The sequence below is a fragment of the Engystomops pustulosus genome, chromosome 1, assembly GCF_040894005.1.
Source record: "Engystomops pustulosus chromosome 1, aEngPut4.maternal, whole genome shotgun sequence".
Classification (NCBI taxonomy): domain Eukaryota; kingdom Metazoa; phylum Chordata; class Amphibia; order Anura; family Leptodactylidae; genus Engystomops; species Engystomops pustulosus.
Window position 1 is genome coordinate 29,432,126 of NC_092411.1, and position 25,828 is coordinate 29,457,953.

A 25,828-nucleotide genomic window follows, 5' to 3' on the forward strand; every position below is an offset into this window, starting at 1 on the left:
TTTGAGTTAAATAAAGGGGGACATGTATCTATGCATTGTTGGAATAGGAAAAGGTGCAACCTATAAGGTCTAACCTTCACCAACTGCCTAAGGATCCATCACCACATACTGGGAGGGCCCCAAGGGGGTCCCTTATCCATTTTGCTGCCTCCCCATCTTATTGATTCTCCCAGATAGCCCTGATGAGTTGGGACTAGGTCTGTTCCTATGGACCAAGCCACCTTGACACATTCTGGCACAGCTGATTGATGGGGGTCCCAAGTTACAAACTCCACATCAATCTGATAAATGTGACCTGTCCTTTGGAAACATCATCAATGACCCATTACTTTAAGGTAAGAGCGTTGCCTGGAGAAGTGTGTAAAAATTAATCTAGGCCCTTATCACTTCAGGTTAAGGTTGGGTGACCTTATTGAATGTCAATGTCTTTCCAACAGATGGTGTCTGCAAAATGTCAGAGAGTCTATGACCTTCTTAAAGGTGAGCATAAAGCTACATTCATACTAGCATAGCACGGCGGGCACACGGCGGCGCATGGGAGAGGAGGAGGGGGTGGTCCGTGCTCGCTCCCGTCCTTTCCATAGAGATATATGGACTGTAATACGGGGAAGTATAGGACATGTCCTATCTTTTCCCCGGGTATGGAGCAGTACGGTGGCGCACGTGTCCGGCACTGTATCGCTCCGTACCACTCTGTGCGCCCATTGCAAGCTTGCAGCCATATATGCATCCCCCAACGGTCAGGTGAATGTAGCCTAAGTCTAAGATATGCTGGATGTCAAACAAACTCTTATTATTCAGCTTTACCTTCTGTTCCCCATAACATGAAGCTGAGCATCCATGTGTTCTTAACAGGGAAATGGGTTTCCTGGCCCTGACAAAATTAGAGGGTTCACATATAACAAATAAGGCACATATAAAGCCTCATCTTCCATATGGTCCACAATCAACTGGAGTCTATAGGATACGGCCACATAGTGGAAGCTTTAACATGAATGAGTGCACTTATGTAAAACTCAGCGATCTTCTATGGTGATAGGACCGTGTAAGTAATAATCACCAGTAGAGCGAGGCATTAGCCAGGTAAGAATACATTATAGTTTCATTACTGTCGAGATTGACGGAGAAGCCTGACATTTCACTTCAGAATCCAGTTGAGTGACTCAGAATATCTTTGTCAATCTGTTTCTGTAGCAAGATAAAGTAGGTCAGCGATCACAGCTCTGGTAAGTGTTGGGAATTTATACCCTGTCAGCTAACACTCTGTAATGTAGACGTATAAAGAGAAAATAACCCACTTTCCTATTGTTAATGGCATCTTATATGTGAAGTGTATTGAATTTTGGACCTTACTATGTCATTCACAATATGCTATAAAACTGGTTTAATTAAATTATAATCCAAAAAGAAGATAAATTTTCAATCCTCAAATTTATGGTCACCTTCAAATTCAAGAGAGGAGAGGATAATGCCGAGAATCTCCATTGGTAATCGTTTCAACACTGCAGCATACATGCCAACTGTTCCAGTTCCAGCAGTATGGTATCGCTTTTCGGGCTCTGTCCCGCTGTCCCACCCTGAGTTATGTGCTCCTGGCTCTCTGCATTATCACTGTTATCAGCTCTGAATTATGTTATCAGCTCTGAAGTATGCCGACAGAGCTGATTACAGGAGCTCCCTGCACTATGGCGGGTTCCTCTAGTTCTGCTGTAGGTAGCCAAGGCAGCAGCCGATGACATCATGTGATGATGTCATTTCTGCCTTCTGGCTTCACTGCTACATAAAGCAGAAGGAGAGACGAGAGGAGCCGCTGAGGGAGAACGGGGAAAGGTGAGTATCTGTGTTTTTATTATTTTACTGTGGGAGCACAATAAGAGGGAAACTTATGGGGGGCACTGCCGAGGGAACTGCTGGTGGTTCAACTATAAGAGGGGGAACAACTGGGGAGGCAAAATAAGAGAAATGACTGCTGGGGGTTCTATAAGAGGGGGAGCTGCTGGGGGCAAAACAAGAAGGGCAGCTGCTTGGGGTGTACAATAACAGGGGAAGCTACTGGGGAGGGCACAATAACATGGGGAGCTGCTTGGGGCTCAGTAAGAGGGGTACACTAAGTGGGTGAGCTGCTGGGGGGGCATATTATGAGGGGTCACTACTCAAAAGGCTTTAATAACATATGAGGGGGGATGGGGGCACAATATCACAGAGGTTACAATGTGAGAGGGAGCTGGGGGAACACAGTGTGAGGGGGAGATGGAGGCACTAAGGGGGAAATTATACTGTGGGAGGCGGTGGAGAGGAACAAAAGGTGAGGTCCATAAATTCTTTGTACAGAGGCATAGTACTGAAATCATTAGCTCTCTCAGCAAAACTCATAGTAAGTTCACGTTTCCATCGGGGGCTTCCATTGTTCCTTAATAAAAGCTCTTTTTTCACAAATCAGTAGCTCTTGCGATGTTGGAAAATGTTGCCTACTACTTTCATTACTTATGTCCAGCAGCTTCTTTTCTGTCCTCCTCAGTTTAGCCTGACACTGCTTCCCCGGCTGTGCTGATTTTCCCTGTGAGACTATAGATTTTTTAAATAAAGGCTATAGATCCGGTTTCACAGAGAGGAGGGGCTGCTACTCCCTGCTGGGAGGAGGGGGAGGTCATGTGATAGTGGTCTATGTGTGTAGATAACAGGAGAGCTGTGTCTGTGCAGATCTGTGGATGCAGAAGTCTTTTGCAAAGAAAAGTTAGGGAGAAGATCTTTCCGGATAACAGTCTCTTTATCCCAGTTTGTGATATCTGTCTCTGCATTTCCTAATGCATACCACCCAACCGGCCCATATACAGCCACACAGTCCCGGATTTTGGGCTTCATCCAGATGCCAACACAGTTAAATGCTGCTGCTGTGTGTTACAGATCCAGCAGGCGCAATGTGATGATGTCATCTCCCCGTTGGCTTCAGTGCTACACACAGCAAAATGAGAGGAAAGAGGAGGAGAACCATTACAAAGAGATGCAAGTACTGTACCTTATTTTTTACATTAAGCAGCAATAAGGAAAGAAGGAGGTGAGGGACCACAATATTAGGGGGAATATAATATGAGTGGAAGCTACAGATTTGGGGCAGAAGAAAGGGAGCTGCAGGGGGGGTCACAATAAGAGGGGGAGTTGATAGGGGAGAACAATATGAGGGGGAGAGCTGCTGGGGGGAACAATAAGAGGTGAAGCGCCATGAGGGGCACATTAAGAGGGGGAGCTACTGGAAGGGAACAATAAGGGGGACCCCCTGGGGACAGCATAACAGATGGGGATCTGCTGGGGGGCACAATAAGAGGGGGCTTTAATATGAGGGGGAGCTGGGGGGCACAATATCAGGGGGACACAATGTAAGGGGGTAATGGAGGGCACTTAGGGGGGAATAAGGGGAGGAGCAAAAGGCAATTTATGTGATGAATCCCTTGTCCATCTTTAACTGCTATGAAAGTTGTTAGGTGCATAGACTTTTTACTCATCCCCAGCCTCTGCTCTCTACCTTTACAGAGCACAGACTCTACAATTAATGTAACTATTTCACTGCTGGGTTGTACTAATTAGCATAATTGGAATAGTTGATTTTAGAAGGAAGGAGGCCATAATGGGTAAGAAATATAAGAATATTACCACAGTCCCGGTGCTTGGATCTATGAGTAAGTGTCCCTGGTTTATCATGATGGATTTTTGTGGTAGATTTCCTTTTAAGTAAGAGCGACAAAGCAGGTGAACTTAAAGTCATTACTCAAGATACGGCAACAAGGTTACAGTCTTACAAGAGGCAATAAGCTTAATGGTTACAGGGGCAAGCTGGCAACCAGCTTGGTGGTTACAGTTTCTCAATGAGGCCACATGAGAACAAAGTCCTTCTACAGGTAGATGGTAATAACAGTAATGTCTATACTATCAGCCCTTATAGCCTGTACACATAGATTCCTCCACAGATGGCCGGATTTATCTATTCATAAGAAAAGAATGAAGCGTTCTGCGTACGGCCCCATCTACATATGCACCGAGCTAAAATAAGAAGATGGATTTTATAAATAACTTCCCTGATGAAAAAGATGTGATGAATACTAAAACATGACAGTTCCATTTCACAAGAGCATTTAGTACTAAATTACAAGCCATGAGTCTCCGCGGATCAGATATTGTGAAGTCCTTTTCTTATTTTATGGAAATTCACCTAATTTGTCTTGAAGGAGAACAGTCTGTGTGATATTCAAAGCTCTCTCATAAATCCTTCACATAACACGACCAAGTAAATTACACACAGAATAAGACATTTTGTAGCTGAATGAAGTTATTATTTAATGGGCTTTGTACCTTTTCCGTGCAGCTTCTTTCTATTGTTTTCCATCATGGAACTTTTCCTAAAAAGTCTGAAGGAAAATTACTCCAGATCACTGCATAATAGTGCACTTACCTCATTCTATAAAAGGGAAGCTGTATCTGCAACTGTATCTGTAGGCAGCATGTTGTAGAGCAGGAGGAGAAGAGCAGATTGTACATAGTGTTCTATCTGCTGGCAGCATGTTATAAGGCAGGAGGAGCAGAGCAGATTGTACATAGTGTCCTATCGGCAGGCAGCATGTTATAAGGCAGGAGGAGCAGAGCAGATTGTACATAGTGTCCTTCCTGCAGGCAGCATGTTGTAGAGCAGGAGGAGGAGAGCAGATTGTACATAGTGTCCTATCTGCAGGCAGCATGTTGTAGAGCAGGAGGAGAAGAGCAAATTGTACATAGTGTCCTATCTGATCTGCAAACAGCTTGTTGGAGAGCAGAAAGAGCTGAGCAGATTATTCATAGTGTCCTATCTGCAGGCAGCATGATATAGAGCAGGAGCAGCTGAACAGATTGTACGTAATGGGGGTCACTTACTAAGGGCCCGAATCACTATTTTTCGCCAGGTTTCCCGAATATTACCGATTTGCGCGGTTTTCCCTGAATTGCCCCGGGTTTTTGGCGCACGTGATCGGATTGTGGCGCAACGGCACCGGCATGCACACGACGGAAATCAGGGGGGCGTGGCCGTCGGAATTCGAAAAGACCACGGTAAAAAGGTGTCGCTTGACACACGCTTACCTGCACCCAGCATAGGATGATGAACTCCGGACTTCGATGCAGCAGCGACACCTGGTGGACATCGGGCTCACTACCTTTGTGAATCGCCGGAAGACACAAATCCTGCTGGATCGCTGGATCGCGACAGGACCGGGTAAGTAAATTTGCCCCAATGTCCTTTTTGCAGGCAGCATGTTATAGAGCAGGAGGAGATGAGTAGATTGTACATAGTGTCCTTTCTGCAGGCAGCATGTTATAGAGCAGGAGGTGCTGGGGGGATGGTTAATAGTGTCCTATCTGCAGGCAGTGTCTTATAAAGCAAGAACAGCAGTGTCCTATTTGCAGGCAGCAGGTTATAGAGCAGCAGGAGCTGAACTGATTCTACAGTGTCCTATCTGCAGACATCTTCAATACGCCAATATGATTGAAAGCAGTGGAAGAGCAGGGTGCAATAAGTTGCTGATTGAATTTCGGCTAGCGCTTTGTTTTTGTCTGTAGTTTAAGGACTTGGACTTTATACGATTCACCATCATAGTGCAGGGAAACCACATTTGCTATTATAAATGCTTCTATTTACATTGCAGCTGCTACCAACAACATATACAAAGGTAGCACTTTTGTGGGCTAATACCCAACCATGTTGATTTTTGTGGTCAGGACTGTCAGAATTGACTCCTTCTGCACCTTCCTTGTTCCGAGCTTCTGCAGGTCATTTCTCTTGTGGTTCTCTCATGCTGTGTTGCCCTGCAGGAGGCCTGTTGAGTAACAGGTCAGCAGCCTCTCTGAGCTGGAGATTGGGTCTAAGGTGTCAACTGACGTGATGGACGTCTAATCCAACCAGTTGCAGGTCGGCTGTTTGGTTAGTCCATATATACCTACTAGTTTATTACACCATTGACATTTTTGACTTTGTCTTACTGGCTCCTTTGTGACCCTGTGATTCTGTTGTGCTTGTAACCCTTTTGCTTGTACCTTGACTACTTTTCCGCATTACATTTATGTACCTCATCACCACTTTGTTAAACTTCGACTTGTCTAGTGTGTGTTTGCCCTACTAGTCTGTGCACTTTTCCAGTGTAGGTACTGCCACCCAGTTGTCGCTTACGAATTAGCACAGGGCCAGCAGGTAGTGATCGACACTAAGTTGTGTGAAACTCAGGACTCACACTTCTTCCCAGTCCTTAAGGTTGCTGCAATTGAGCTGCAGGGTGGCTGAGTGGGTAGCACTTCTGCCTTGAAGCGCTGGGGACCTGGGTTCAAGTCCCAGGGTCAACATCTGCAAAGAGTTTGTATGTTCTCTCCGTGTTTGCGGGGGTTTCCTCCAGTTTCCTCCCACACTCCAAAACATACTGGTAGGTTGATTAGATTATGAGCCCCATGGGGACAGGGACTGATGTGACAAGCTCTGTGCAGGGCTGCGTAATCTGTGTGCGCTATAAAAATAAAGGAATTATTCTTTTATTATCAACAATAAGTATAGGATGATGCACCGTAACGGCAGACAGAAGTATATACATTTTGCAGACGCTGTAACTATTTAGTGGTAGTATTTTGGTCACTATGGGGCGGTAATATATGGTCATAGTATAATGGTATTATATTCATGTGCATGGTCTATAGAGCAGTGAAGCATTTACCTTTTTAGGAACATTTGGAACTGATTGTAAATCTTCCAAATACAGAGGGTGCCCTTTTTTCTCATGCCTATATATATGTACATTGTGTGATCTGTGTTTGTCATTGATTTATACTTGGGCAGTATTTTATTTTACAGCAATGACTGCGGTTATTAACCTGATTTTGCCTATTTTATTGATGCATTTTATGGTCTGTTATGCTTTTTTTTCTCTCTGTGAATGGCTCCGCTTTAATATGCCTTCAATCTGAGATCTATGAAGATACTGTATGCGTGGAATACAAATGACAAGTATCAGGAGATTATGGCAGCCCCTATATATGGTCTATTCACAGAGGGTTTTGTGCCTGCATTGCATTAAATGGCGAGAGAGGCTAAATATAGAATATTAATTTGCATACGGCTGTTTTCATTATCGGAGCTTGCAAGGGTTTTTTTTTGTAAGTCTGTCAGTTTTAGAAATTCTGCTTTAATGAGAGATAGCGAACCAGATAGAAGATATAAGAATGAAGCTGCTTTATATCTGAGCCCTGAGAATAATGTATCACCTAGTGTCAGACATCAGTCAGCTATGGGAAATCTTCATCCTGCTTAAAGGCGTAGCAATATATGTAAGTAGCCAATATGATGGGTATAATAATGACACACACAGTGAGCTGCAACTGCTAAGTGTCAGTGCCTTGGATATGAGATTTGTAACCATCAAGTGGTGAAGAAATGGAAAGCACAATCTATCTGCCATAGGCAGATGTAAAAATGCCAGCCACTCATAGTCTTATAGTCCCTTGACCATAGTAGAGGGATAGGGAGCCCTTTGGCCTCTTTCATTTCTGCATATTAAAGACCTTTGGAGGGCCCTTTAAAGGTTCTGGACCGACACACATTGATTAGGAATTGAGGCTCATCTCTTTATAATCTCTACAGGGCAGTTTCAACTTGATGGCTGGTTCAGGTGGTCATGGGCCCCCTTGAAACTTTGGGCCCTGGATCGTCACTCAAACCGGGCATTTACCATTACTGACTGTGGTCTGCTACCATTTGCTGAAAATTTCCAGGGATGGCTTAAGACAAGGACATGACCCCTGTGACCAATGGATCACATTATTATTGTGCTTGTTTTGCCTTATTTTATGCTACAATGGATCTATAATATATAATATTACTAGAATTAATGACTCCAGTAATACAAATACTCCATAGCAGTATAAATGGTAGTAGATGGCTATTTATAAAGACCCCCAGATCAAGCAGAGAGTAAGGCTGCAGGCCTCCTGAATGTGCAGTGGCTTTGGCCGCAGGCCCCCTAATTGGGCAGTGGGTGAGGCCGCAGGCCCCCTGATTGGGTAGTGGCTAGGCTGTTGGTCTCTGATTGGGCAATGGCTGAGACCGCAGGCCCTCTCATTGGGCAGTGGCTGAGGCCACAGGCCTCCTGATTTGGCAGTGGCTGAGGCCGCCGGCCCCCTGATTGAACAGTGGCGGAGGCCGCTGGCCCCCTGGTTGGACAGTGGCGGAGGCCGCTGGTCCCCTGATTGGGCAGTGGCTGAGGCCACAGGCCCCCTGATTGGGCAGTGGCTGAGGCCGCTGGCCCCCTGATTGGACAGTGTGACTGGAGCATCAGTGACCCATACTGAATTACTGACCTTTCATCTGAGCCGAGAGATTCCAGTGAAGAAATTTGTAGTGGCTACAGCTTGTAGCCAGAACTGATGGATGGAGGAGAGAAGTTTCATGTGAATTTACCAGCATGGGGCTTTTTTTAAAAGCAGTAAAATTGGCTGTAGAAGTTTCTATGGTGCTTGTACAGTCATTAACGCGACCTCTGCTCATGCCCAATAATGTCATACATTGTAGTAAACCGCTCTCCAAGCCCCCTCTTATGTGCTTGAATTCAGTGGCCTTTATATTCTACAATACTCTATAATTAAACTATCAATGATACGTACAGAACTGCGTCAGTGACTTACTATAATGTATAGTTTGTCACATCTATAATGACAATGTACTGTGTTTGGTAGCTGTGGCCTTCCAATACCGAAGACAAAAGATGTTAGCAGGATTTTGCAACACACATATTGTTTGTGCGTAAAGAAACATAATGTTTTTCTTGTACACAATTGCATCTTACTATAGTGTATGTTTCCGCAAACTTCCATGCCTATACATGACAAAGCTCTACATTGGAAAGGGTCTGCAACACCCCTGCCAACGTATAGGCAAGGGAGTAGTTGCGAATAAGGCCCTCTACCTGTCAGAATCCATCTGGTGAGGCTGCACAACTCACCCAAGGATAATGCAGGGAGATCTAAGGTAATCTGCAGCTGTATTCTCTGCCTGGAAAGGCAATAGTTAGATGTTATACAATCAGTTGGCTGTATTGCAAACTGGAGTGTGATTGGAGAGGTGCTACCACCTGACCAGGGGGAGTATAAAGTGCAGGGGGAGCACATGGTCCAGTCTGCAGGGTTCTTTTTCACAGAGCAGTGAGTCAGATCTGCTGTCTGAGTAAAGGGAAAGACAGAGTTCAGTACGCCTTCAGTGCTGCCACAAAAACCAAACCTAGGAACTGAGTCAGGAGACTCTAATCCAGAGCTGCAGCTTCCACAATTTGGACACAGCTCCATCTCCATTATATTGGCCTGCATCTACTTCCAGGCTGGTGCTTTATTCCTGAGGACCACTCTCCATGACCACTCCAGTACCCAAATCCAGATCTGCTGTGTGACCATTTAGGCCCATTGCCTGCTACCCGCTGTTCAATAAAGAACCGTGAGTTGATTTGCACAACGTTGTCTCAGTCTGATCCCTGGATACGGCTGTCTACCACCACGGGCTTCCCCATCCATTACCCAGAGACTTATCTTACAGACACTCAGGGGTTGCCCTAGGGAGAAACAGTACATCAGCCTCTCCCTCCATATTTCTTGCACACACCACCTGCTGGAGACCTGCCAGGCTGTAGGACAACTCACCGGTCCCCATACCAAGCACCGTGACATCAGCGTGCCCTAGGCTGCAACCACCAGCCACTACAGTATTCTGGGCCCAGGCTGCCTCCAGGCCCCAAGAAAGGGCTAGGCCCCGGTGGGGGTTGTTGCAGGTCATTATAGGATTAGGTATATTTCTACTGGAGGGTATGTGTCATCATAGATAGCGATATTGTAGAGAAGCCTAATATTTCTGCCTAGAGGTGTGAGGAAGCACCTCTCCCCGTTATTAGGGATACGCCCTCCTATGTCAGATCTACGGCTACGGCCACAATGATGACATGATAGAGAAGCGATGTGATCCCGGAGACATGGGGTGAAGGACAAGCGACCAGACAGATCTTATAAGCAGATTGGAAATCTTTTATCTTCTACAGATAGAACTACATAGAGGAACAGTCCATTGTCAAAAAAGACCGAATTTGTTAGTTTATTCAAGTCTTTCCCAGAAGACACGAGGAATAGCACAACGCTCAGTTCTAAGAAAAAATCCTCCAGTACAGTTATTTAAGTCGAGGAAGGAGGCCAAGTGACTGGAAACTAGAGAAGAAGCATAGTACAAATGGTAATTTACCTGCATTGTACAACAAGGAAGATCCATCCTCCAAACTTCTCTCCCACTATGATAAGTGCCCGCTCTGATTATGTAAATGTCTATTGTCTCAGAGTCTCCACATTGTACATTACTGTCAGGTGATAACATTGCTCTAATACGACAAGATGGCGGGGTAGAGGCTTCGGAGGGGGCACATTATATTCGTTAATAAATCTGGTGGCACAATATATTAATTAGGTTGAGTCACAATGCAATCATTAAAAAGTTTGGGGGGGACCTTATGTTAAGTAACGAGGGTGGGGGCACTTTATATGACTGGGGGCAATATATGAAATGATTAGGCTGGGGGATATTTTATTATTTAATTAGATTTGGGAACAAAATATATAATTGTTATGCTGGGGGAACTGTATAATATTTAGGCTGGGGCATTGGAGTGGGGCACTGTATATTAGGCTGGGGCACTGTATATTAGGCTGAGGGCACTGTATATTAGGCTGATGGCACTGTATATAAGGCTGGAGCACTGTATATTAGGCTGGGGCACTGTATATTAGGCTGATGGCACTGTATATAAGGCTGAGGGCACTGTATATTAGGCTGATGGCACTGTATATTAGGCTGGAGCACTGTATATTAGGCTGGGGCACTGTATATTAGGCTGATGGCACTGTATATTAGGCTGGGGCACTGTATATTAGGCTGATGGCACTGTATATTAGGCTGAGGGAACTGTATATTAGGCTGATGGCACTGTATATTAGGCTGGGGCACTGTATATTAGGCTGATGGCACTGTATATTAGGCTGAGGGAACTGTATATTAGGCTGATGGCACTGTATATTAGGCTGAGGGCACTGTATATTAGGCTGGGGCACTGTATATTAGGCTGATGGCACTGTATATTAGGCTGAGGGAACTGTATATTAGGCTGATGGCACTGTATATTAGGCTGATGGCACTGTATATTAGGCTGAGGGCACTGTATATTAGGCTGGGGCACTGTATATTAGGCTGATGGCACTGTATATTAGGCTGGGGCACTGTATATTAGGCTGATGGCACTGTATATTAGGCTGGGGCACTGTATATTAGGCTGATGGCACTGTATATTAGGCTGATGGCACTGTATATTAGGCTGGCACACCCTATGGACAGGTTTGGCTTTGTTCTCCAAAAGAAAAAGGTTTTCATGAATCCTGCACAACCTCCCAGCAGTAGTGACACAATAGCAAGAGGGGATCTAGTACACCGCCACTCACTGCTCCGTGTTGTCTTCCTGCTCAATACATTGCGTGGCTGCTCCTATAGAACATCCTGATCAATATGGTAATGATTTAGGTTATTTTCAGATGCATCACACAATGTGCAGAAGTGAAGGAACATTGGGAATGTAGTCTGTTCCCTATGTAATCCGGGACATTAATGGCTGTGATTAGTTCTTAGTTGTGACTCTCCCTGCACAGACCAGGTCTTACTATGTTAGGGAACATATGTATCACTGGCTGCAGTAATTTGTTATGCATCTATTCATAAAATGTTAAAGAGAACCTGTCAGCAGATTTTACCCCACTAAACTACCAGCCTCCTCAAGTAAAGGATGAATTATCCTTTCAAGAATTCCCTCTTTTATGTGAAATCTTACCCGTTTACTTACAAATATTTCCATTAAAGTCAGGAAAATCTGACTCTTCTCACCGCTATTTTCAGATCACATCAGGCTTGTGGTTGTGGCAGTATTTCACAGAACCATATAAATGATGTTCTGAAAGATGACAGGGAACCTGTCATCAGCAACAATTGACCTAATAAACCACTACTAGTATATTGTTAAACATCAGAACACCTTCTAGTTTTTGTTTCTTTCATGGTCCCATGTGGTGGCATCATCTAGAAAATCAATTTTGAAGTGAGATATAACTTGATTGTATGAAGTCAAGGAGGCGGAGAGTTTAACACTGAAGTGAAGGTGGGGAGCCCTGAACGCCTCCTCCTCGGTGATAGACATCGTGCATCAGACTTCAGGAGATCTGATTAGTGATGTGAAGAATTATATATTTTTCGACCGGAGCTCTCTTATGCTTTCTTTTTTTCACTTTGCATACAATTGGGCAGATTTACTTACCCGGTCCCGTCGCTGCGTTGTCCGAATTCCTGCAGGTGTCGCTGCTGCGCCGAGGTCCGCTGAAGTTCACCTGCTTCTTCCTGGTGCATGTAAGTGCTGATCTTGCGACACAAAACCTTTTTTAAATTCTGCGGTTTGTCCGAATCCGTCTGGTTGTCCGACGGCACGCATGCCCCCCCCCCCCCGATTTATGTCGCAAACAAGCCAGCGCCGATGTGGCAAAATCCGATGGCGTGCGCCAAAATCCCGGGCAATTCGGCGCAAAACAGAAATATTCGGGAAACCCGTCAAAAGTGCGCCGTTCAGACCCTTAGTAAATGTGCCCCAATGTTCCAAAAGGTTCTTCTCAATAGTTGTTCCTCATCTCCACAGGCACAATCCTTCAAACTCTCCGATGTGAATAGGTCATCATGCAGACTACCACCCTTGCGTTTTTTATATATAGAGATATCTTCCTTTTTGTAATCACTGTCCGTCACAGTGTGATCACTAGAAGAAATACGCAATAGGCATAGAGTAGTATTTCCTTGATGGTTAAAATTGTTTTAATAAAAATATACTCACAAACAATGGTTTAAAATGTGCATATCACTAAACAAATCGGGACGGCAGTTCCACATGTCCGCCCGACCCTGAGTTTTGCCTTCTTTGGCTTCTTCCGGGGCATTACTCAGTTACTCAGTAATGCCAAGGAAGACACCAAAGAAGCCAAAGAAGGCGAAACCCAGGTATATAAATATATGAATGGTCCATACAAAATATATGGTGGTAAGTTGTTCCAGGTTAAATCAAATAAAAAAAGACGAGGGGGCACTATGTCCGTCTGGAGAAAACAAGGTTTAATCACCGGAGGCTACAGGGCTTCTCTACTATGAGAACTGTCAATCTGTGGAATAGCCTGCCTCAGACGCAGGTCACAGCAGGGACAGCAGAGAGCTTCAAGAAGGGTCTAGATGCATTTTTACACCTACATAACATTGATGGTTATGTTATATAGAATTTTTTTCCCGATTCTGTTGGGTTTCCCGACTATTTCTGATTTGTGCTGAATTGCACCGGGCTTTTGGCACACGCGATTGGATTGTGGCGCATCGGCACCGGCTTTCATGCGACACGAATCGGGTGGCGTGGCCGTCAGACAACCCGACTGATTCGGACAAACCGGGGAATTTAAAATTCTAATTGTGTCACAAGATCAGCACTCACTTGCACCAGGAAGAAGAAGGTGAACTCTGGCGGACTCTAGCGGGGGAAGCAACACATGCAGGAAATTGGACGCACAATCTTAGTGAATCGCGGCAGCTCCGAATCCTCGCTGAACTTTCCGGATTGGGGATCCTGACGGGACGGGTAAGTAAATGTGCCCCACTGTCTGCAGAGAAGACTCTGGGGGATATTTATAATACACCGCCACTCGTTCGTATGATATGCCCATCCCTGCATTTTCGCAGCGGGATACATCAAGAGTCTTTTGCCCCTTGATGTATCGGGCAGGCTGCCACGCAGCGCTTATTCTATGCCATTGCAGCTGGCGACTTTTCATGTGTGTGTGCGCCTGGGCTGGGACAGTAAGCCCCGCATCGGCCCCACTCCCGCAACCCCCACTCACGCCACTTCATTCCCCAATGGTGTAAAGGTGGCGGATTGGGGCAAATAAGCTAGCATTTCCGATTATTTCAGGGCCTCTGCGCCACGTCAGTACAATTAGCTAAGCCCCTCTTGCTCTATAACATGCTGCCCGCAGATTCAGTAGGACTCTATGTACAAGCTCTATAACATGAATTCTGCAAGTACAATAGGTCACAAAGTAGAAAATGCTTAGCTCCTCTTGCTCTACAATATGCTGTTTGCAGATAGGACATTATGTATAATCTATCACAGGCTGTCTGCAGAAAGGACACTATGGGGCAGATTTACTTACCGGGTCCATTCGCGATCCAGCGGCGCGTTCTCTGCGCTGGATTCGGGTCCGGTCGGGATTTAATAAGGTAGTTCCTCCGCCGTCCACCAGGTGGCGCTGCTGCGCTGAAAAGCATCTGAACGCGCCGGAATTCACCGAGGCCAGCTGAGTGAAGGTAAGCGCGTCCCCAGCGACACATTTTCCGTTTTTAAATGCAGCGGTTTTTGCGAATACGTCGGGTTTTCGTTCGGCCACGCCCCCCGATTTCCGTTGCGCGCATGCCGGCGCCGATGCGCCACAATCCGATCGCGTGCGCCAAAATCCCGGGGCAATTCAGGTACAATCGGTGCAAATCGGAAATATTCGGGTAACACGTCGGGAAAACGCGAATCGGGCCCTTAGTAAATGACCCCCTATGTACATTCTGCTCAGCTCCTCCTGCTCTGTAACATTCTTCCTGCAGATAGGACACTATGTACAATCTGCTCAGATTCTCCTGCTCTATAACATTCTTCCTGCAGATAGGACACTATACACAATCACTATCTTGCGCATTGCCTACAGAGAGGGCTTCATGTCTAAAGTGAGAAGTTTTCTTGGACCCAGTTATGTGGAAATGTAGTGCATTACGTCTCTGATCTAGTGAGTAATTAATACCTGCTATAAATGTAGCTGGTGATGTATCATTCCTCTTGATGAGACGCCTTCCCTGCATTATACAGTCACAGTCGGAATCATTTTTTAAAATTTGACCCCAATTTGGAATTCTTCAATCCCAATGGTGACATTTACATTAAAACGCCTATTATGAGCTGCGCCCCGGCCTCCCACAGCCAGACGCTAATTTGGGACGTTGCATGTAGAGGAAATGAATTTGTCATTACTTACTTCGTTGTGTCAGAAATCCATCGTAGGGTGAGACCATTGACTCACGGGGGGAAGCGTCACTTTCTGGCTTCAGAATTAATTATTAAACCAATAAACCAATCACTTGCTTCCCAGTGACTGTGTATACGAGTGTGACACACACTCCAACAGGGGACCCTCTATAATTGTAATGATCGGATGAGGTCATCAGCCCGGACTGGAAGTCATAGTCTATACTGACGACAGGCCAGAGGGTTTTTATGTTACTTAGTATGAGGGTTAGTGGGTCAAATGTTATTTGTCAAACATCCACTTAGGAAAAAAATTAAGAAAATTCTTATTTTTCTGTTATAGGGAATTGTGGGATTTTACCACAATCCCACAATTGGTTTAGTAGGAATATCGCAGAACAAGGTGACAAGGATACAGTAAAGCCTGATGTGTATACCGCACACTCCTGACTGGTTTTATGAAACCCCATGATCATGTGGTTCCCACATCTCTCCAGTACATCCGGCTTGGACAATGATGCAAGGTCCAATGTAACGGTCACACACACAATAAAACTAAAAGTCTCTATGGGAAGAGTCTGGAGGGAGGAGTCTGCGGACCAGTGGACCCTCTGGACCACCGCAGGAGATGATATGAGGCCCGCGTTGGCAGCCAAGGTAAAGGATATGCAGGAAACAGTCCGCGCCTGGGATGAGAGCAGTAACACCGAGGAACACTGGTAACACTGGCACGGACTGGAGACACTGCTGGACTGGAACCCTGGAAGGCACAGGAGAAAGCATGGAGGCAAACTGAAGACTTGACACAGGATAGCAGGAGCACATGGAGGTACACTGGTACCTCCATGGCCATGGATACTGTCATGGACTGTTCCAAGGACTCAGACCAGTTGCTGGCAGAGGTTCTCGCCTAGCAGTCTCAACTGATTTTTTCTTGAAGAAAGGATCTGAACAGGGTTACCACCCTGCTCCAACAGCTGCTAGACTTCCAGCTAGTGCAGGCTCCATTTCCGCAGCTACCCAGTGTTGCACCGGCTTTCCAAGAGTCACTCCAGCCTGTCTCTATGCCTCAGCAGCTGTTTGATTGCCAGCAACTACAAGTCTGGCTTCCATGACGGCCTCACTTGGCTCCGGTGTTCCAAAAGCTGGCCGCCGTGCTTCCTCAGCTTCCAAGCTCTACTCCGGTTTTCCACGAACCACTCCAGCCGTTACCAGTGTTCCTCTGTGTTCATGCTGTCATCCCATCATTCCTGCATATCCTTTACCTTGGCTGCCACCGCGGGCCTCATACCATCTCTCGCGGTGGTCCAGAGGGTCCACTGGTCCACAGACTCCTCCCATAGAGACTTTCCTCCCAGGTACCTTCTGTCGTCTGTGTGACCGTTACATCCAAGATCCACTTTGGTCAATCAGTGGCATCCTCAGAGCTTGAGATGTCACTTCCTCTTACACCACAAGTGACATCCTGTGGTCCCAGGAGGCCACTGTTCGAATGAAGAAGGTCCTGATTAATGTTTTAGCAGCAAATTTATGTTTTACCAATTCTCAGATTGTTCTTTATTTGATTATTTTGTTTATAAATTCCCTACCAAGTCTCATCTGATTTTAGTGTTAAGTCTAGGCAGACGTTGTGAAGACTGGAAGTCAGGAGCGAATGGTAGACACACTATATAAGAGGGATGGAGGTCAGGAGACCACTATATAAGAGGTATGGAGGACAGGAGGCCACTATATAAGAGGTATGGAGGACAGGAGGCCACTATATAAGAGGGATGGAGGAAAGGAGGCCACAGTATGGGGGAAGGAGGCCACTATATAAGAGGGATGGAGTACAGGAGGTCACTATATGAGAGAGGGATGGAGGAAAGGAGACCCCCTATATAAGAGGAATGGAGGACATTATATGAAAGGGATGGAGGACAGGAGGCCACTATATGAAAGGGATGGAGGACAGGAGGCCACTATATGAGAGGGATGGAGGACAGGAGGCTACTATATAAGAGGGATGGAGGACAGGATGTCACTATATGAGAGGGATGGAGGACATGAGGCCTCTATATAAGAGGGATGGAGGACATGGGGCCACTATATGAGAGGGATGGGGGACATGAGGCCACTATATGAGAGGGATGGAGGACAGGAGCCCACTATATGATAGGGATAGAGGACAGGAGGTCACTATATGAGAGGGATGGAAGACAGGAGGCCACTATATGAGAGGGATGGAGGACATGGGGCCACTATATGAGAGGGATGGGGGACATGAGGCCACTATATGAGAGGGATGGAGTACAGGGGGCCACAAGAGTAAAGGGAGGAAAAATTAAAGAGGGGGTAGTATATGTTGCTGAGTTGATTTAAGGGGTATTATATGGGTCCTTATGGGGGTTTTACCACAGGGAAGGGGCATTATACTAAATTTAAGGTTGGGACAAGGGGCTGGAAAAAGCCCTTAAAAAGCAACAACCTGAGGTTGCCGTCTAATGGGTACATGGAATACGGTGAGATGTTTATAGTCGCTCAAAGTTATTGCTCTTTCTGTATTTCTCTATTTTTTGGACTATAAGACACAACCTTATTATAAGGCGCAACCCAGATTTAGTCACCCAAAATATATTTGATACCAATTATACCTTAATACAGTTCTGCCACAACCATTGACTCACTCACTACCACGAACACACTCCGCACAGCTACATCCATTCACATGCAGCACAGCTACACAAACACGCACACCTCTGCTTCATACCCAGCAGCAACTTCTTCGCTGGCCCCATCCCCTGGCTCAAGGATTTAAAGGAAATTTACCATCAAAATCACCAATGATAAACCAGGGCCCTTACCCATAGATCCAGGCACTGTGACTGTGGTAATCTTCTTATATTTGTTATCCATGACATCCTTCCTTCTAAAATCAATTTTTAAAATTATTCTAATGAGCTTAATTTTAGGTAGGTGGCTGTTACACTGTGCAGAGCAGGTCTACCCTCCCCCTGCTGCTTTATTTCAAAGGCAGAGGGAGGAGGGAGACCGCATGAGGTTGGGTGAGACATGTTCTGCTCATTGTAACAACCTGTGAATCTGCAGCACTGAGTAGCTCAAGTAACACCCCTAGAGCATATTTCTAAAAGTTGATTTTAGAAGGAAGAAGAATTCTATGGATAACAAATATAAGAAGATTATCACAATCATGGAGCCTGGATCTAGAGGCAAGGGTCCTCCGTTTTATCATGCTTGATATTGATGATAGATTATTTTCAAGGACCTTGCAGTGATGCAAGGAGCATGTGATCGGCTAATATCACTTTTGATCCTGCAGTAAAACTGCTCTCTCCTGAATAGGCAGCTCTGCTCTCTCAGAGATCGGGTGAAATGCTTTGTCAGCGCTTCATCTGATTTTACAGGACAGTGGTCAGGAGGGTCTGGCAGTGCTGGGTCTCTTGCAGTGGTAAGATGCAGGCCTTTTATAGAAAGACTTTTTTCAAGGATTATAGTCCGAAAAATAAAATACTTATAGTTTGAACTTGCTGTAGATTTGGGCATCGTGTATCTACTATCAGATTCCCGTGAAATGTAATAGCGGTCAACAGTACATGAAAACTGAGCAACCAATGACATAACACCTTGTCCCATGTAAACCTTATGCCCTCAACCTAAGAGCCAAGATCTGAAGAAAGACTCGCAGACGCTGAGGATAGGCAGAACCAACCCATGCTTTTATTTCCATTGCATATAAAAATTTTATATGAAGATATTGATGTACAGTACTATCCCATAGGCTGTTAAAGAGGCTAAGAAACATTGAAAATCATTGCAGTGTTCACACAGGATGCCATTGTACTGACATACCCCAAAGAAAGAAGAAGAAAAAAAAAATACATAAAAAAAAAAACCCAACTAAAATAACATAAATGATTCAGGACTTGTGTCGTTTGAGAATCCCTTTTTTAAAATTTTATTTTAAAATATGGTTTAAAAAAAAGAAAAGAAAAAAAAAAAAGCGATCAAAATTCTTTGGACCAGGGCTGCTAAAAATCTACAGTTTGTGTGTCAAAAAGGAGGCTCTGATTACCTACGAAAAAAGAATCTCCCCTTTTCACGGAACAGTCACCGACTTTGATGGCTGGGCAGTGATGGAATGAAATATATCATCTTCATAGTGTTGTGTTACATAATACAGTGCTAATAGGGTTAAAACTGGCCACAAAGCACAAATCGGCTGGCGAATGGGAAGAAAGACAACTGGCCAAAGCGGCCGGATCGTACCACCTACGTGTAAGAATAGGGTGGTCTTACATTTGTAAAACACACCCATCATTTGAGGCAGAAGACTAATGTTGCTTCAATGCTATATACACTGTACAAAAACAACACAGTCAGTATGGGACGTAACGTAGGAGGGGGAATGACTAGTACGAGGACTCATTCCCTGGAGTCTTCTCCCATTCCACCGGTTGCCGTTGCTTAAATAATCTACAGGAAGATATGTGTAATTCATTTCATTACAATAGTGCAACTTTACATGTCTGTACAATGGTATCTACGCTATACATTACTCTCTACAAAACAGATAAGCTTTGGATTCCTAGACCACTAGTATTAGTGTCATTATTGTGAAGCGCGACCGGCACAGACGCTTCCTATACATGCAAAAAACTGCTACAACCGGTTATGCTAACCCTACCATAGTATACATATGCTGTATGTGGGAACATACCAGTGCACGGCTTAAATATTGCTTTGGTGGATAATGCAAAGAAGAAAAAAAATGGAAGAAAAAAAACGACAAAGTAAAATGATGATGGGATGAATGGGTGCGCGTGTACATACATTGTATATGTGCCGTATATACTGGAGTGTGAGCGGTGGCTCTCTGCACTAGCAAGGCAGATTATAGGAAATATTTCCAATGATTATTTCCTATAAAGTCATATTTTTGGAGGAACTTAAAAAATGAGGTAGTGTCTCCACTTTTCCAGTGTAAAATCCCATTGACTTTCTCACTCGTTGAGGTGCAAAATGGGGGGGGGGGGAAGAATTTAGGAAATGGGTAATAATTTTTGAACAACCCATATCCTATCTCCTCCCAAATTTACAGGACTTATGCGCACTACCGTTTTTTTTTTTGCAGACACAAAACGGCAGCTAACTCACGGCTCCCTATGAGGTCTATTGCACATGGTCGTGATGTGGTGGCCGCCTCTTTCCTATGGACATGGGCGCGCCGCCCAAGTCCACCTAGCCAAAAAGATTGCGGCCCATGGAACACACGGGGCCACGTGCTTCAAGCCGCAGTTGTAATAATACAGGTAATAAATGTAACAGAAATTTGATTTTACACCAGTAAAGTGGAAAACGTATCTAGAAAATATGAAAGAATTTAAAAAAAAAAAAAAAATGTTTTTTTCCCTTGTGGTATTTTTAAATGTAAATGTTTCTTCCAGGGTTTACAATTATTTAAAGGGATTGGCCAAATTTGTGTTTAAAAGTGGGGGGAGCGGGCAGGATATTGAGTAATTTATAATATACATCTAGTAATAGTCGTGCACCACTTTCTTGATATATAAAGTGAAGCCTTGTGTCTTTTACCTCATCAGCCAGAGATTCCCGACCATAAAATGGCCGCAGATTAAGGGTCATGTGATCTCAAACTGTCCATGAGCAATCGCCCTGACAGGACCTTAATCTGATATTGATGAATACCATTATAAGGTCCTTCGGGTCAGATAGAGATCACATGACCCTCTATCTGCAGCCATTTTATGGACAGGAATCTCTGGCTGATGAGGTAAAAGACAGGAGGCTTCACTTTACATATCAAGAAAGCGGCGCAGGACTATTACTAGATGTATATTGGTAAATTACCTATAACAATTCCTTACACACATTACAAAAACATGAGTCCAAGGGGCCAACCCCTTTAAATAAAAAAAAAATTAAAATAATACTTCAGTCATCCAGGGCTTCCACCTTGGTGGTCCCCACTGGCTTCCGCTCCCTTATTGGGGTGATCACCTGCCATAGATTATTCATGTGACCTCTACAGCCAATTACTGGGCGGCGGCACATGACACACATGACCAGTGAAGCCAATGATTGGCTGCAGCGGTCAGGTGGATGACGTTTGGCACATGATCAATGCAGTAACTGGAAGGTACCACTGGAGTAGTGATTGGTTGTGGTGGTGGGAATAGGGTTTTCTTTTTAACCCATTGCCTACTTTTGGCTAAATTTTTGTAAAATCGCCTTGAAGAAATAATGTGAGTGCAGTTACTATTTTTAAGATATTGACTGGTGCTAGGCCCTGGTATAATCATGAAGGTAATTTGAGGCATATTTAGAAGATCCAAAATTTTTTTGGCATTTTTTTGGGTGTCTTCAAGCACCAGGGCCTGGATATGACCACAACTGCTGTATGATAGCGTGAACTGAAAGAGAATAAATCCATTACTGACCTCACTACTAGTCTCTAGCTTTGTATGAAATAAATTAAAAAAAGTGCATGGTTGAAAAAAAATTAAAAATTAAAAAAAAAAAAAAATCTCAAAAAAATGCCCAGCCTTTTTTTTTTCCTTCAACTCTCATTTCTGAATGCAGCAAAACACATTAAAATATAGTTCAGAGTTAAGGCACAGCCCTGGGACCAAAGACCTGCAGCTTTTTATATTTACCATAGCATTTTTGTAACATTTTTTTTTTTTATATAGATTTTTTTTAAACATTTTTTTGTTTCCATAAAGAAGCTCTAAGGTGACATTATAATACAGAAGAAAAAAAAATGTACAGGAGTAAATATACAGAATATTCATTCTCTCAACCAAGAGTTTCAAGATATAAGAACACCACCCGTTACCGGAAGATGTCATAATAATAATAATAATAATAATAAGGTATTTTACAATTTAACATTATGTACAATACAATAAATACATGGTTGTAAACAGAGACAAACAAGACTGTATTACAGGTAAGGTCATCCGGTGAGGAAAATGATGAATGGCACAAAAGTAATAAATATCCTTATAATAATAATAATATTAATAATAAAATAAAAACACTTTGCGCTCTCTCTGTAAATCCATTTCGTTCAAGTTTTTTTTTTCCTTTGCACCTTCAAAATTAGACTAAAATGAAAATGTAAAAATAAAAAAAAAACATAAATAAATTGCCGCTATACAGCACCAAATTCATGGCAAAAAAATAAAATAAAAATTAAAAAAAAATAAAATAAAATAAAGCCACTTTTTGAGGGTCACTTAGAACAAAAATGATCGCAAACTTTGGCAAGCGAGAAAACGGAAGGAAAAAAAAAAGAAAGGAAAGAAAAGGATTTTACAGTTTACAGGTTTATCGACCGATACAACGTCCTTTCGCTGATTGTCCATGGATGATGAGTGTGATTTTTTTTTTTGTGTTTTTTCGCATGCTTAATGAGGGGGATTGTGACATTTTTGTTTTATGAAACAATTTCCATTAGTGCAGTTGTGAACCCTTTCAGGTCGACCTTTATTTTTTTTTGGAAATAATATTGCTTTTTTTTTATTTTTCATCGTTACATTCCAGGCACTCCATGGGCAGGAGGTGAGTGACGGGATGGGTGATGTGCGGAATGGAAAATCCCTACGGATCGGACAGCACAGTGGGGGGAGGAGGGGGGTTCAAAGCATTTATGCAGGTAGATGCTGGAGGTAAAAACTGCAAAAGAGACTCGTCTAAATTCACTTGCCAAATTCTAAAAGGCGTGAAAAAACCACAGGTAAGAGACACTTAAGGCTACACCGAAGGCTGAAGTCCTTGGTAAAGAACTTTTTTTTTTTTCCTTTGATTTTTTTTTTTAATGTACTTTTTCTCAAAAATATTTATTATTTTTTTGGCCAAGTTTCTACACAAACAACATTGATCTGCATGCAATTAGATGCATTTTTTTTTAAATATTTTTTTTGCAGCGAACGGATGATTTTTTAAAAATTCTACGGACGTCGTTGCAGTACTATAAGCTACGCTAGGAGTGCCGCTTATGTAAGCACCGCTACGTTACACAGGTGAAGAGAGATTATAGAGTTGTATTTTTTGGCTATATTATATAGATGCTATTGGGTATTTTTGGTGCACGATGGTGAGTTTGATGCTGCCTTTTGGTGACCATACTGTTCTGTATATATATATATATACACACATGGGTGTAGGTATATACAGGCAGTCCCCAGGTTATCTATATCTATAGTCTGTAGGTTTGTTCTAAAGTTGAATTTGTATGCAAGTCGGAACGAGCAGAGGTGTAACTTGAAGCTTATGGGTAACGACTATAATTTATGATTAGTACTCTTCTTCTCATATGAAAAAGTGACACCTTATGGGCCCCCTAAGTCTCTTGGGCCCAGTTGCAACCGCACCCTCTGACCATATGAGCTCCCTAAGCCTCTTGGGCCCAGTTGCAACCGCACCCTCTCACATTATGGACCCCCTAAGCCTCTTGGGCCCAGTTGCAACTGCACCCTCTCAAGTTACGCCCCTGCGGAACAGACTTATTTGTAAGTATAACTCCAGACGAAAAATTTTTTGATCCCTATGACAATTGGATTTCCTAAATTTTGGGTTGTCGTAATAAAGCTTCATTACATGGACCTTTAATAACTTTTACAGCTGATCAGCGAAGCCATGGACTAAAGTTTAGTAAATTACCAGCCTCCAATCAGATGTTCATAATTCGGGGACTGCCTGTATATATATGTGTGTGTGCGATGCAGCCATATACTTCTATACACTTGCTATTATATTGCACGTAAGCCAATTAGATCAGGACAAAAATAAGTTAAAGGCATTCAGCATGGAACACATTCGCATTAACATTGGATTCACGGGCACAAAACGGTTGACGGTATGAGGCCAATTGATCACATGATCCACTAGACGACGGTGGTATCCCTATGTTGTGGTGTAGCAAGGCTTGAGACGCGGTAACCTGTACACGATGAAGGGGGTGACCTTCCACAGTATATGGGGAAAAGTGGCCAATGCATTCTTTTCTGTGCTAATCGGAACATTAAAACAGGATTAAAATCTAAGTTGTACTGAAAGGGTTTCCTGCAAGACAGTGTCTTTAAGAAAGATACAAGCGTATAAAAGAATGGATCTCTACAGTCCAATCAATTGCTATGAAATTCTAAGGTGCAAAAAAATCCAGAACCTGGAGAAGTCATCCAGTGTAGCACGTTTACTGGTACTAAAAACTTGCAAGTTACTCTTTGGAGAAAAAAAAATAAAAATAATAAAAATCAGTGGCGGATGAATGTACCTTTTTTGTTTTTTTTTTTCCTTTGTGTACATTTTTTTGTTGTTTTTTTTTCAGTTTATATTTTTTTTAATAGAATACCTCAATATGTTTAATAATAAAAGTAAGCTCTACAAAAAAAAAAAAAAAATCTTTCTTTGTATTACATATGGTACAAAATGCAGAGTGTGTTGCAGCCCAAAGAGCGGCAGGTTTTTTTTTGTTTTTTTTCATTTTCAGTCATTTTTAATCAGGAAGACTTAAAATTAGAAAATCACGTCATCTCCACAGCTCATCATCTAGCTTATGATGCTCCGCCATCCACAATGTGTCCCCGAATGAGAATTTCATTACAAAAAGGAGAGCGCTATACAGCTCCCTTGTAAATCCCGTTGGCGCTGTTTGCCTCTCGCCACCTACAGCCGCGTGGTCTTCCTTGGTCTTGTCACTCGTCAAAAAAAACCAAAACAAAACAAAAAGTTCAGGGTAGGTGATGGAGTCGTCTGCCAAAGTTTCCTGTTAGCTTCTCAATGCTGTGAAATGAATTTCAGTTAAAATTCCTGAGTGCCAAACTGAGTAAACTAGGTCAATTTTGATCAACAAATATCCTGGCAGATGACCGTGAGGTGTGAGCATGGTTGCGGCACGATTCATGCACTTTGGAAACCATTTTTTTTTTCTCTTGAAAAAAAAAATTTAAAAACGTAAAAAAAAATGAAAAGAGAAAACTTTCCACACTGTTACGTGTCTGGTGAGTGCTCTCCTTCTAGTGCGCTAGGTTCTGTCTGACTTTCCTCTTCTTCTACCTGTTCATCAAGTGGGATTTCAGTTGATTCGGAGTCCTGGGTACATAGGGTCTTTGAGTCACTACAACTGGTGTCCTCTTCCACTTGACTCCCACTGTCCTTTTCTGTGTCTGACTCCCCATCTTCTTCCAGTGTAAGTTCAAACTGGAATTTCTCTGTTTGGCCTTGCCTCCCTTCTTCCTGCTCATCGGGCGCAGGGGATGGACTCTGTGGAATTGTGCTTTGATACCACTCTCGGTTGTCCTCCAGTGTGTCCAGAATATCTTGGGCATCCGGATGAACAAGGTCTGCCCATGTCTCCCATAATGGATGTACAATGTAGTCTATGAACCCAACCTAAACAAAGAAGAACATAGTAAATTTTAAGCAAATTATGAACAGCTTCATTTTGTTTAGCAAACCACTACTTCACATGACTTCTCCACCAATGTACAAAGGCTATAAGGGTTTGTCTCATGTTAGCTAAAGCTAAATTATGTCATAAAGTGCGGATCCAAGTGTGGGTTCTCGAAATGTGGATCTTTCTTCACTACCAAACAGTAACTGCTGAAGCAGAAGAATCCGGACAAAAAAAAAGTCAAGAGAAAGCC

The 25,828-nt window shown here is 43.5% G+C and overlaps 1 protein-coding gene across 6 annotated transcripts in view; it reads right to left on the bottom strand.

Annotated features, from left to right (window-relative positions):
* Positions 1–20,979: 20,979 nt before the first annotated feature.
* The window catches only part of PDE4D (phosphodiesterase 4D), a 595,186-nt gene continuing 590,337 nt past the window's right edge, over positions 20,980–25,828 (bottom strand). For 3 of the 6 annotated variants that reach the window (XM_072136766.1, XM_072136757.1, XM_072136775.1), the window contains one exon: positions 20,982–25,574. In XM_072136766.1, coding sequence (XP_071992867.1) covers positions 25,173–25,574 — 402 coding nt within the window. In that variant the 3' untranslated portion in view covers positions 20,982–25,172. Of the gene's footprint in view, positions 25,575–25,828 lie in introns of all 6 variants that reach the window. The other 3 variants (XM_072136785.1, XM_072136793.1, XM_072136749.1) reach the window with 2 other exon arrangements.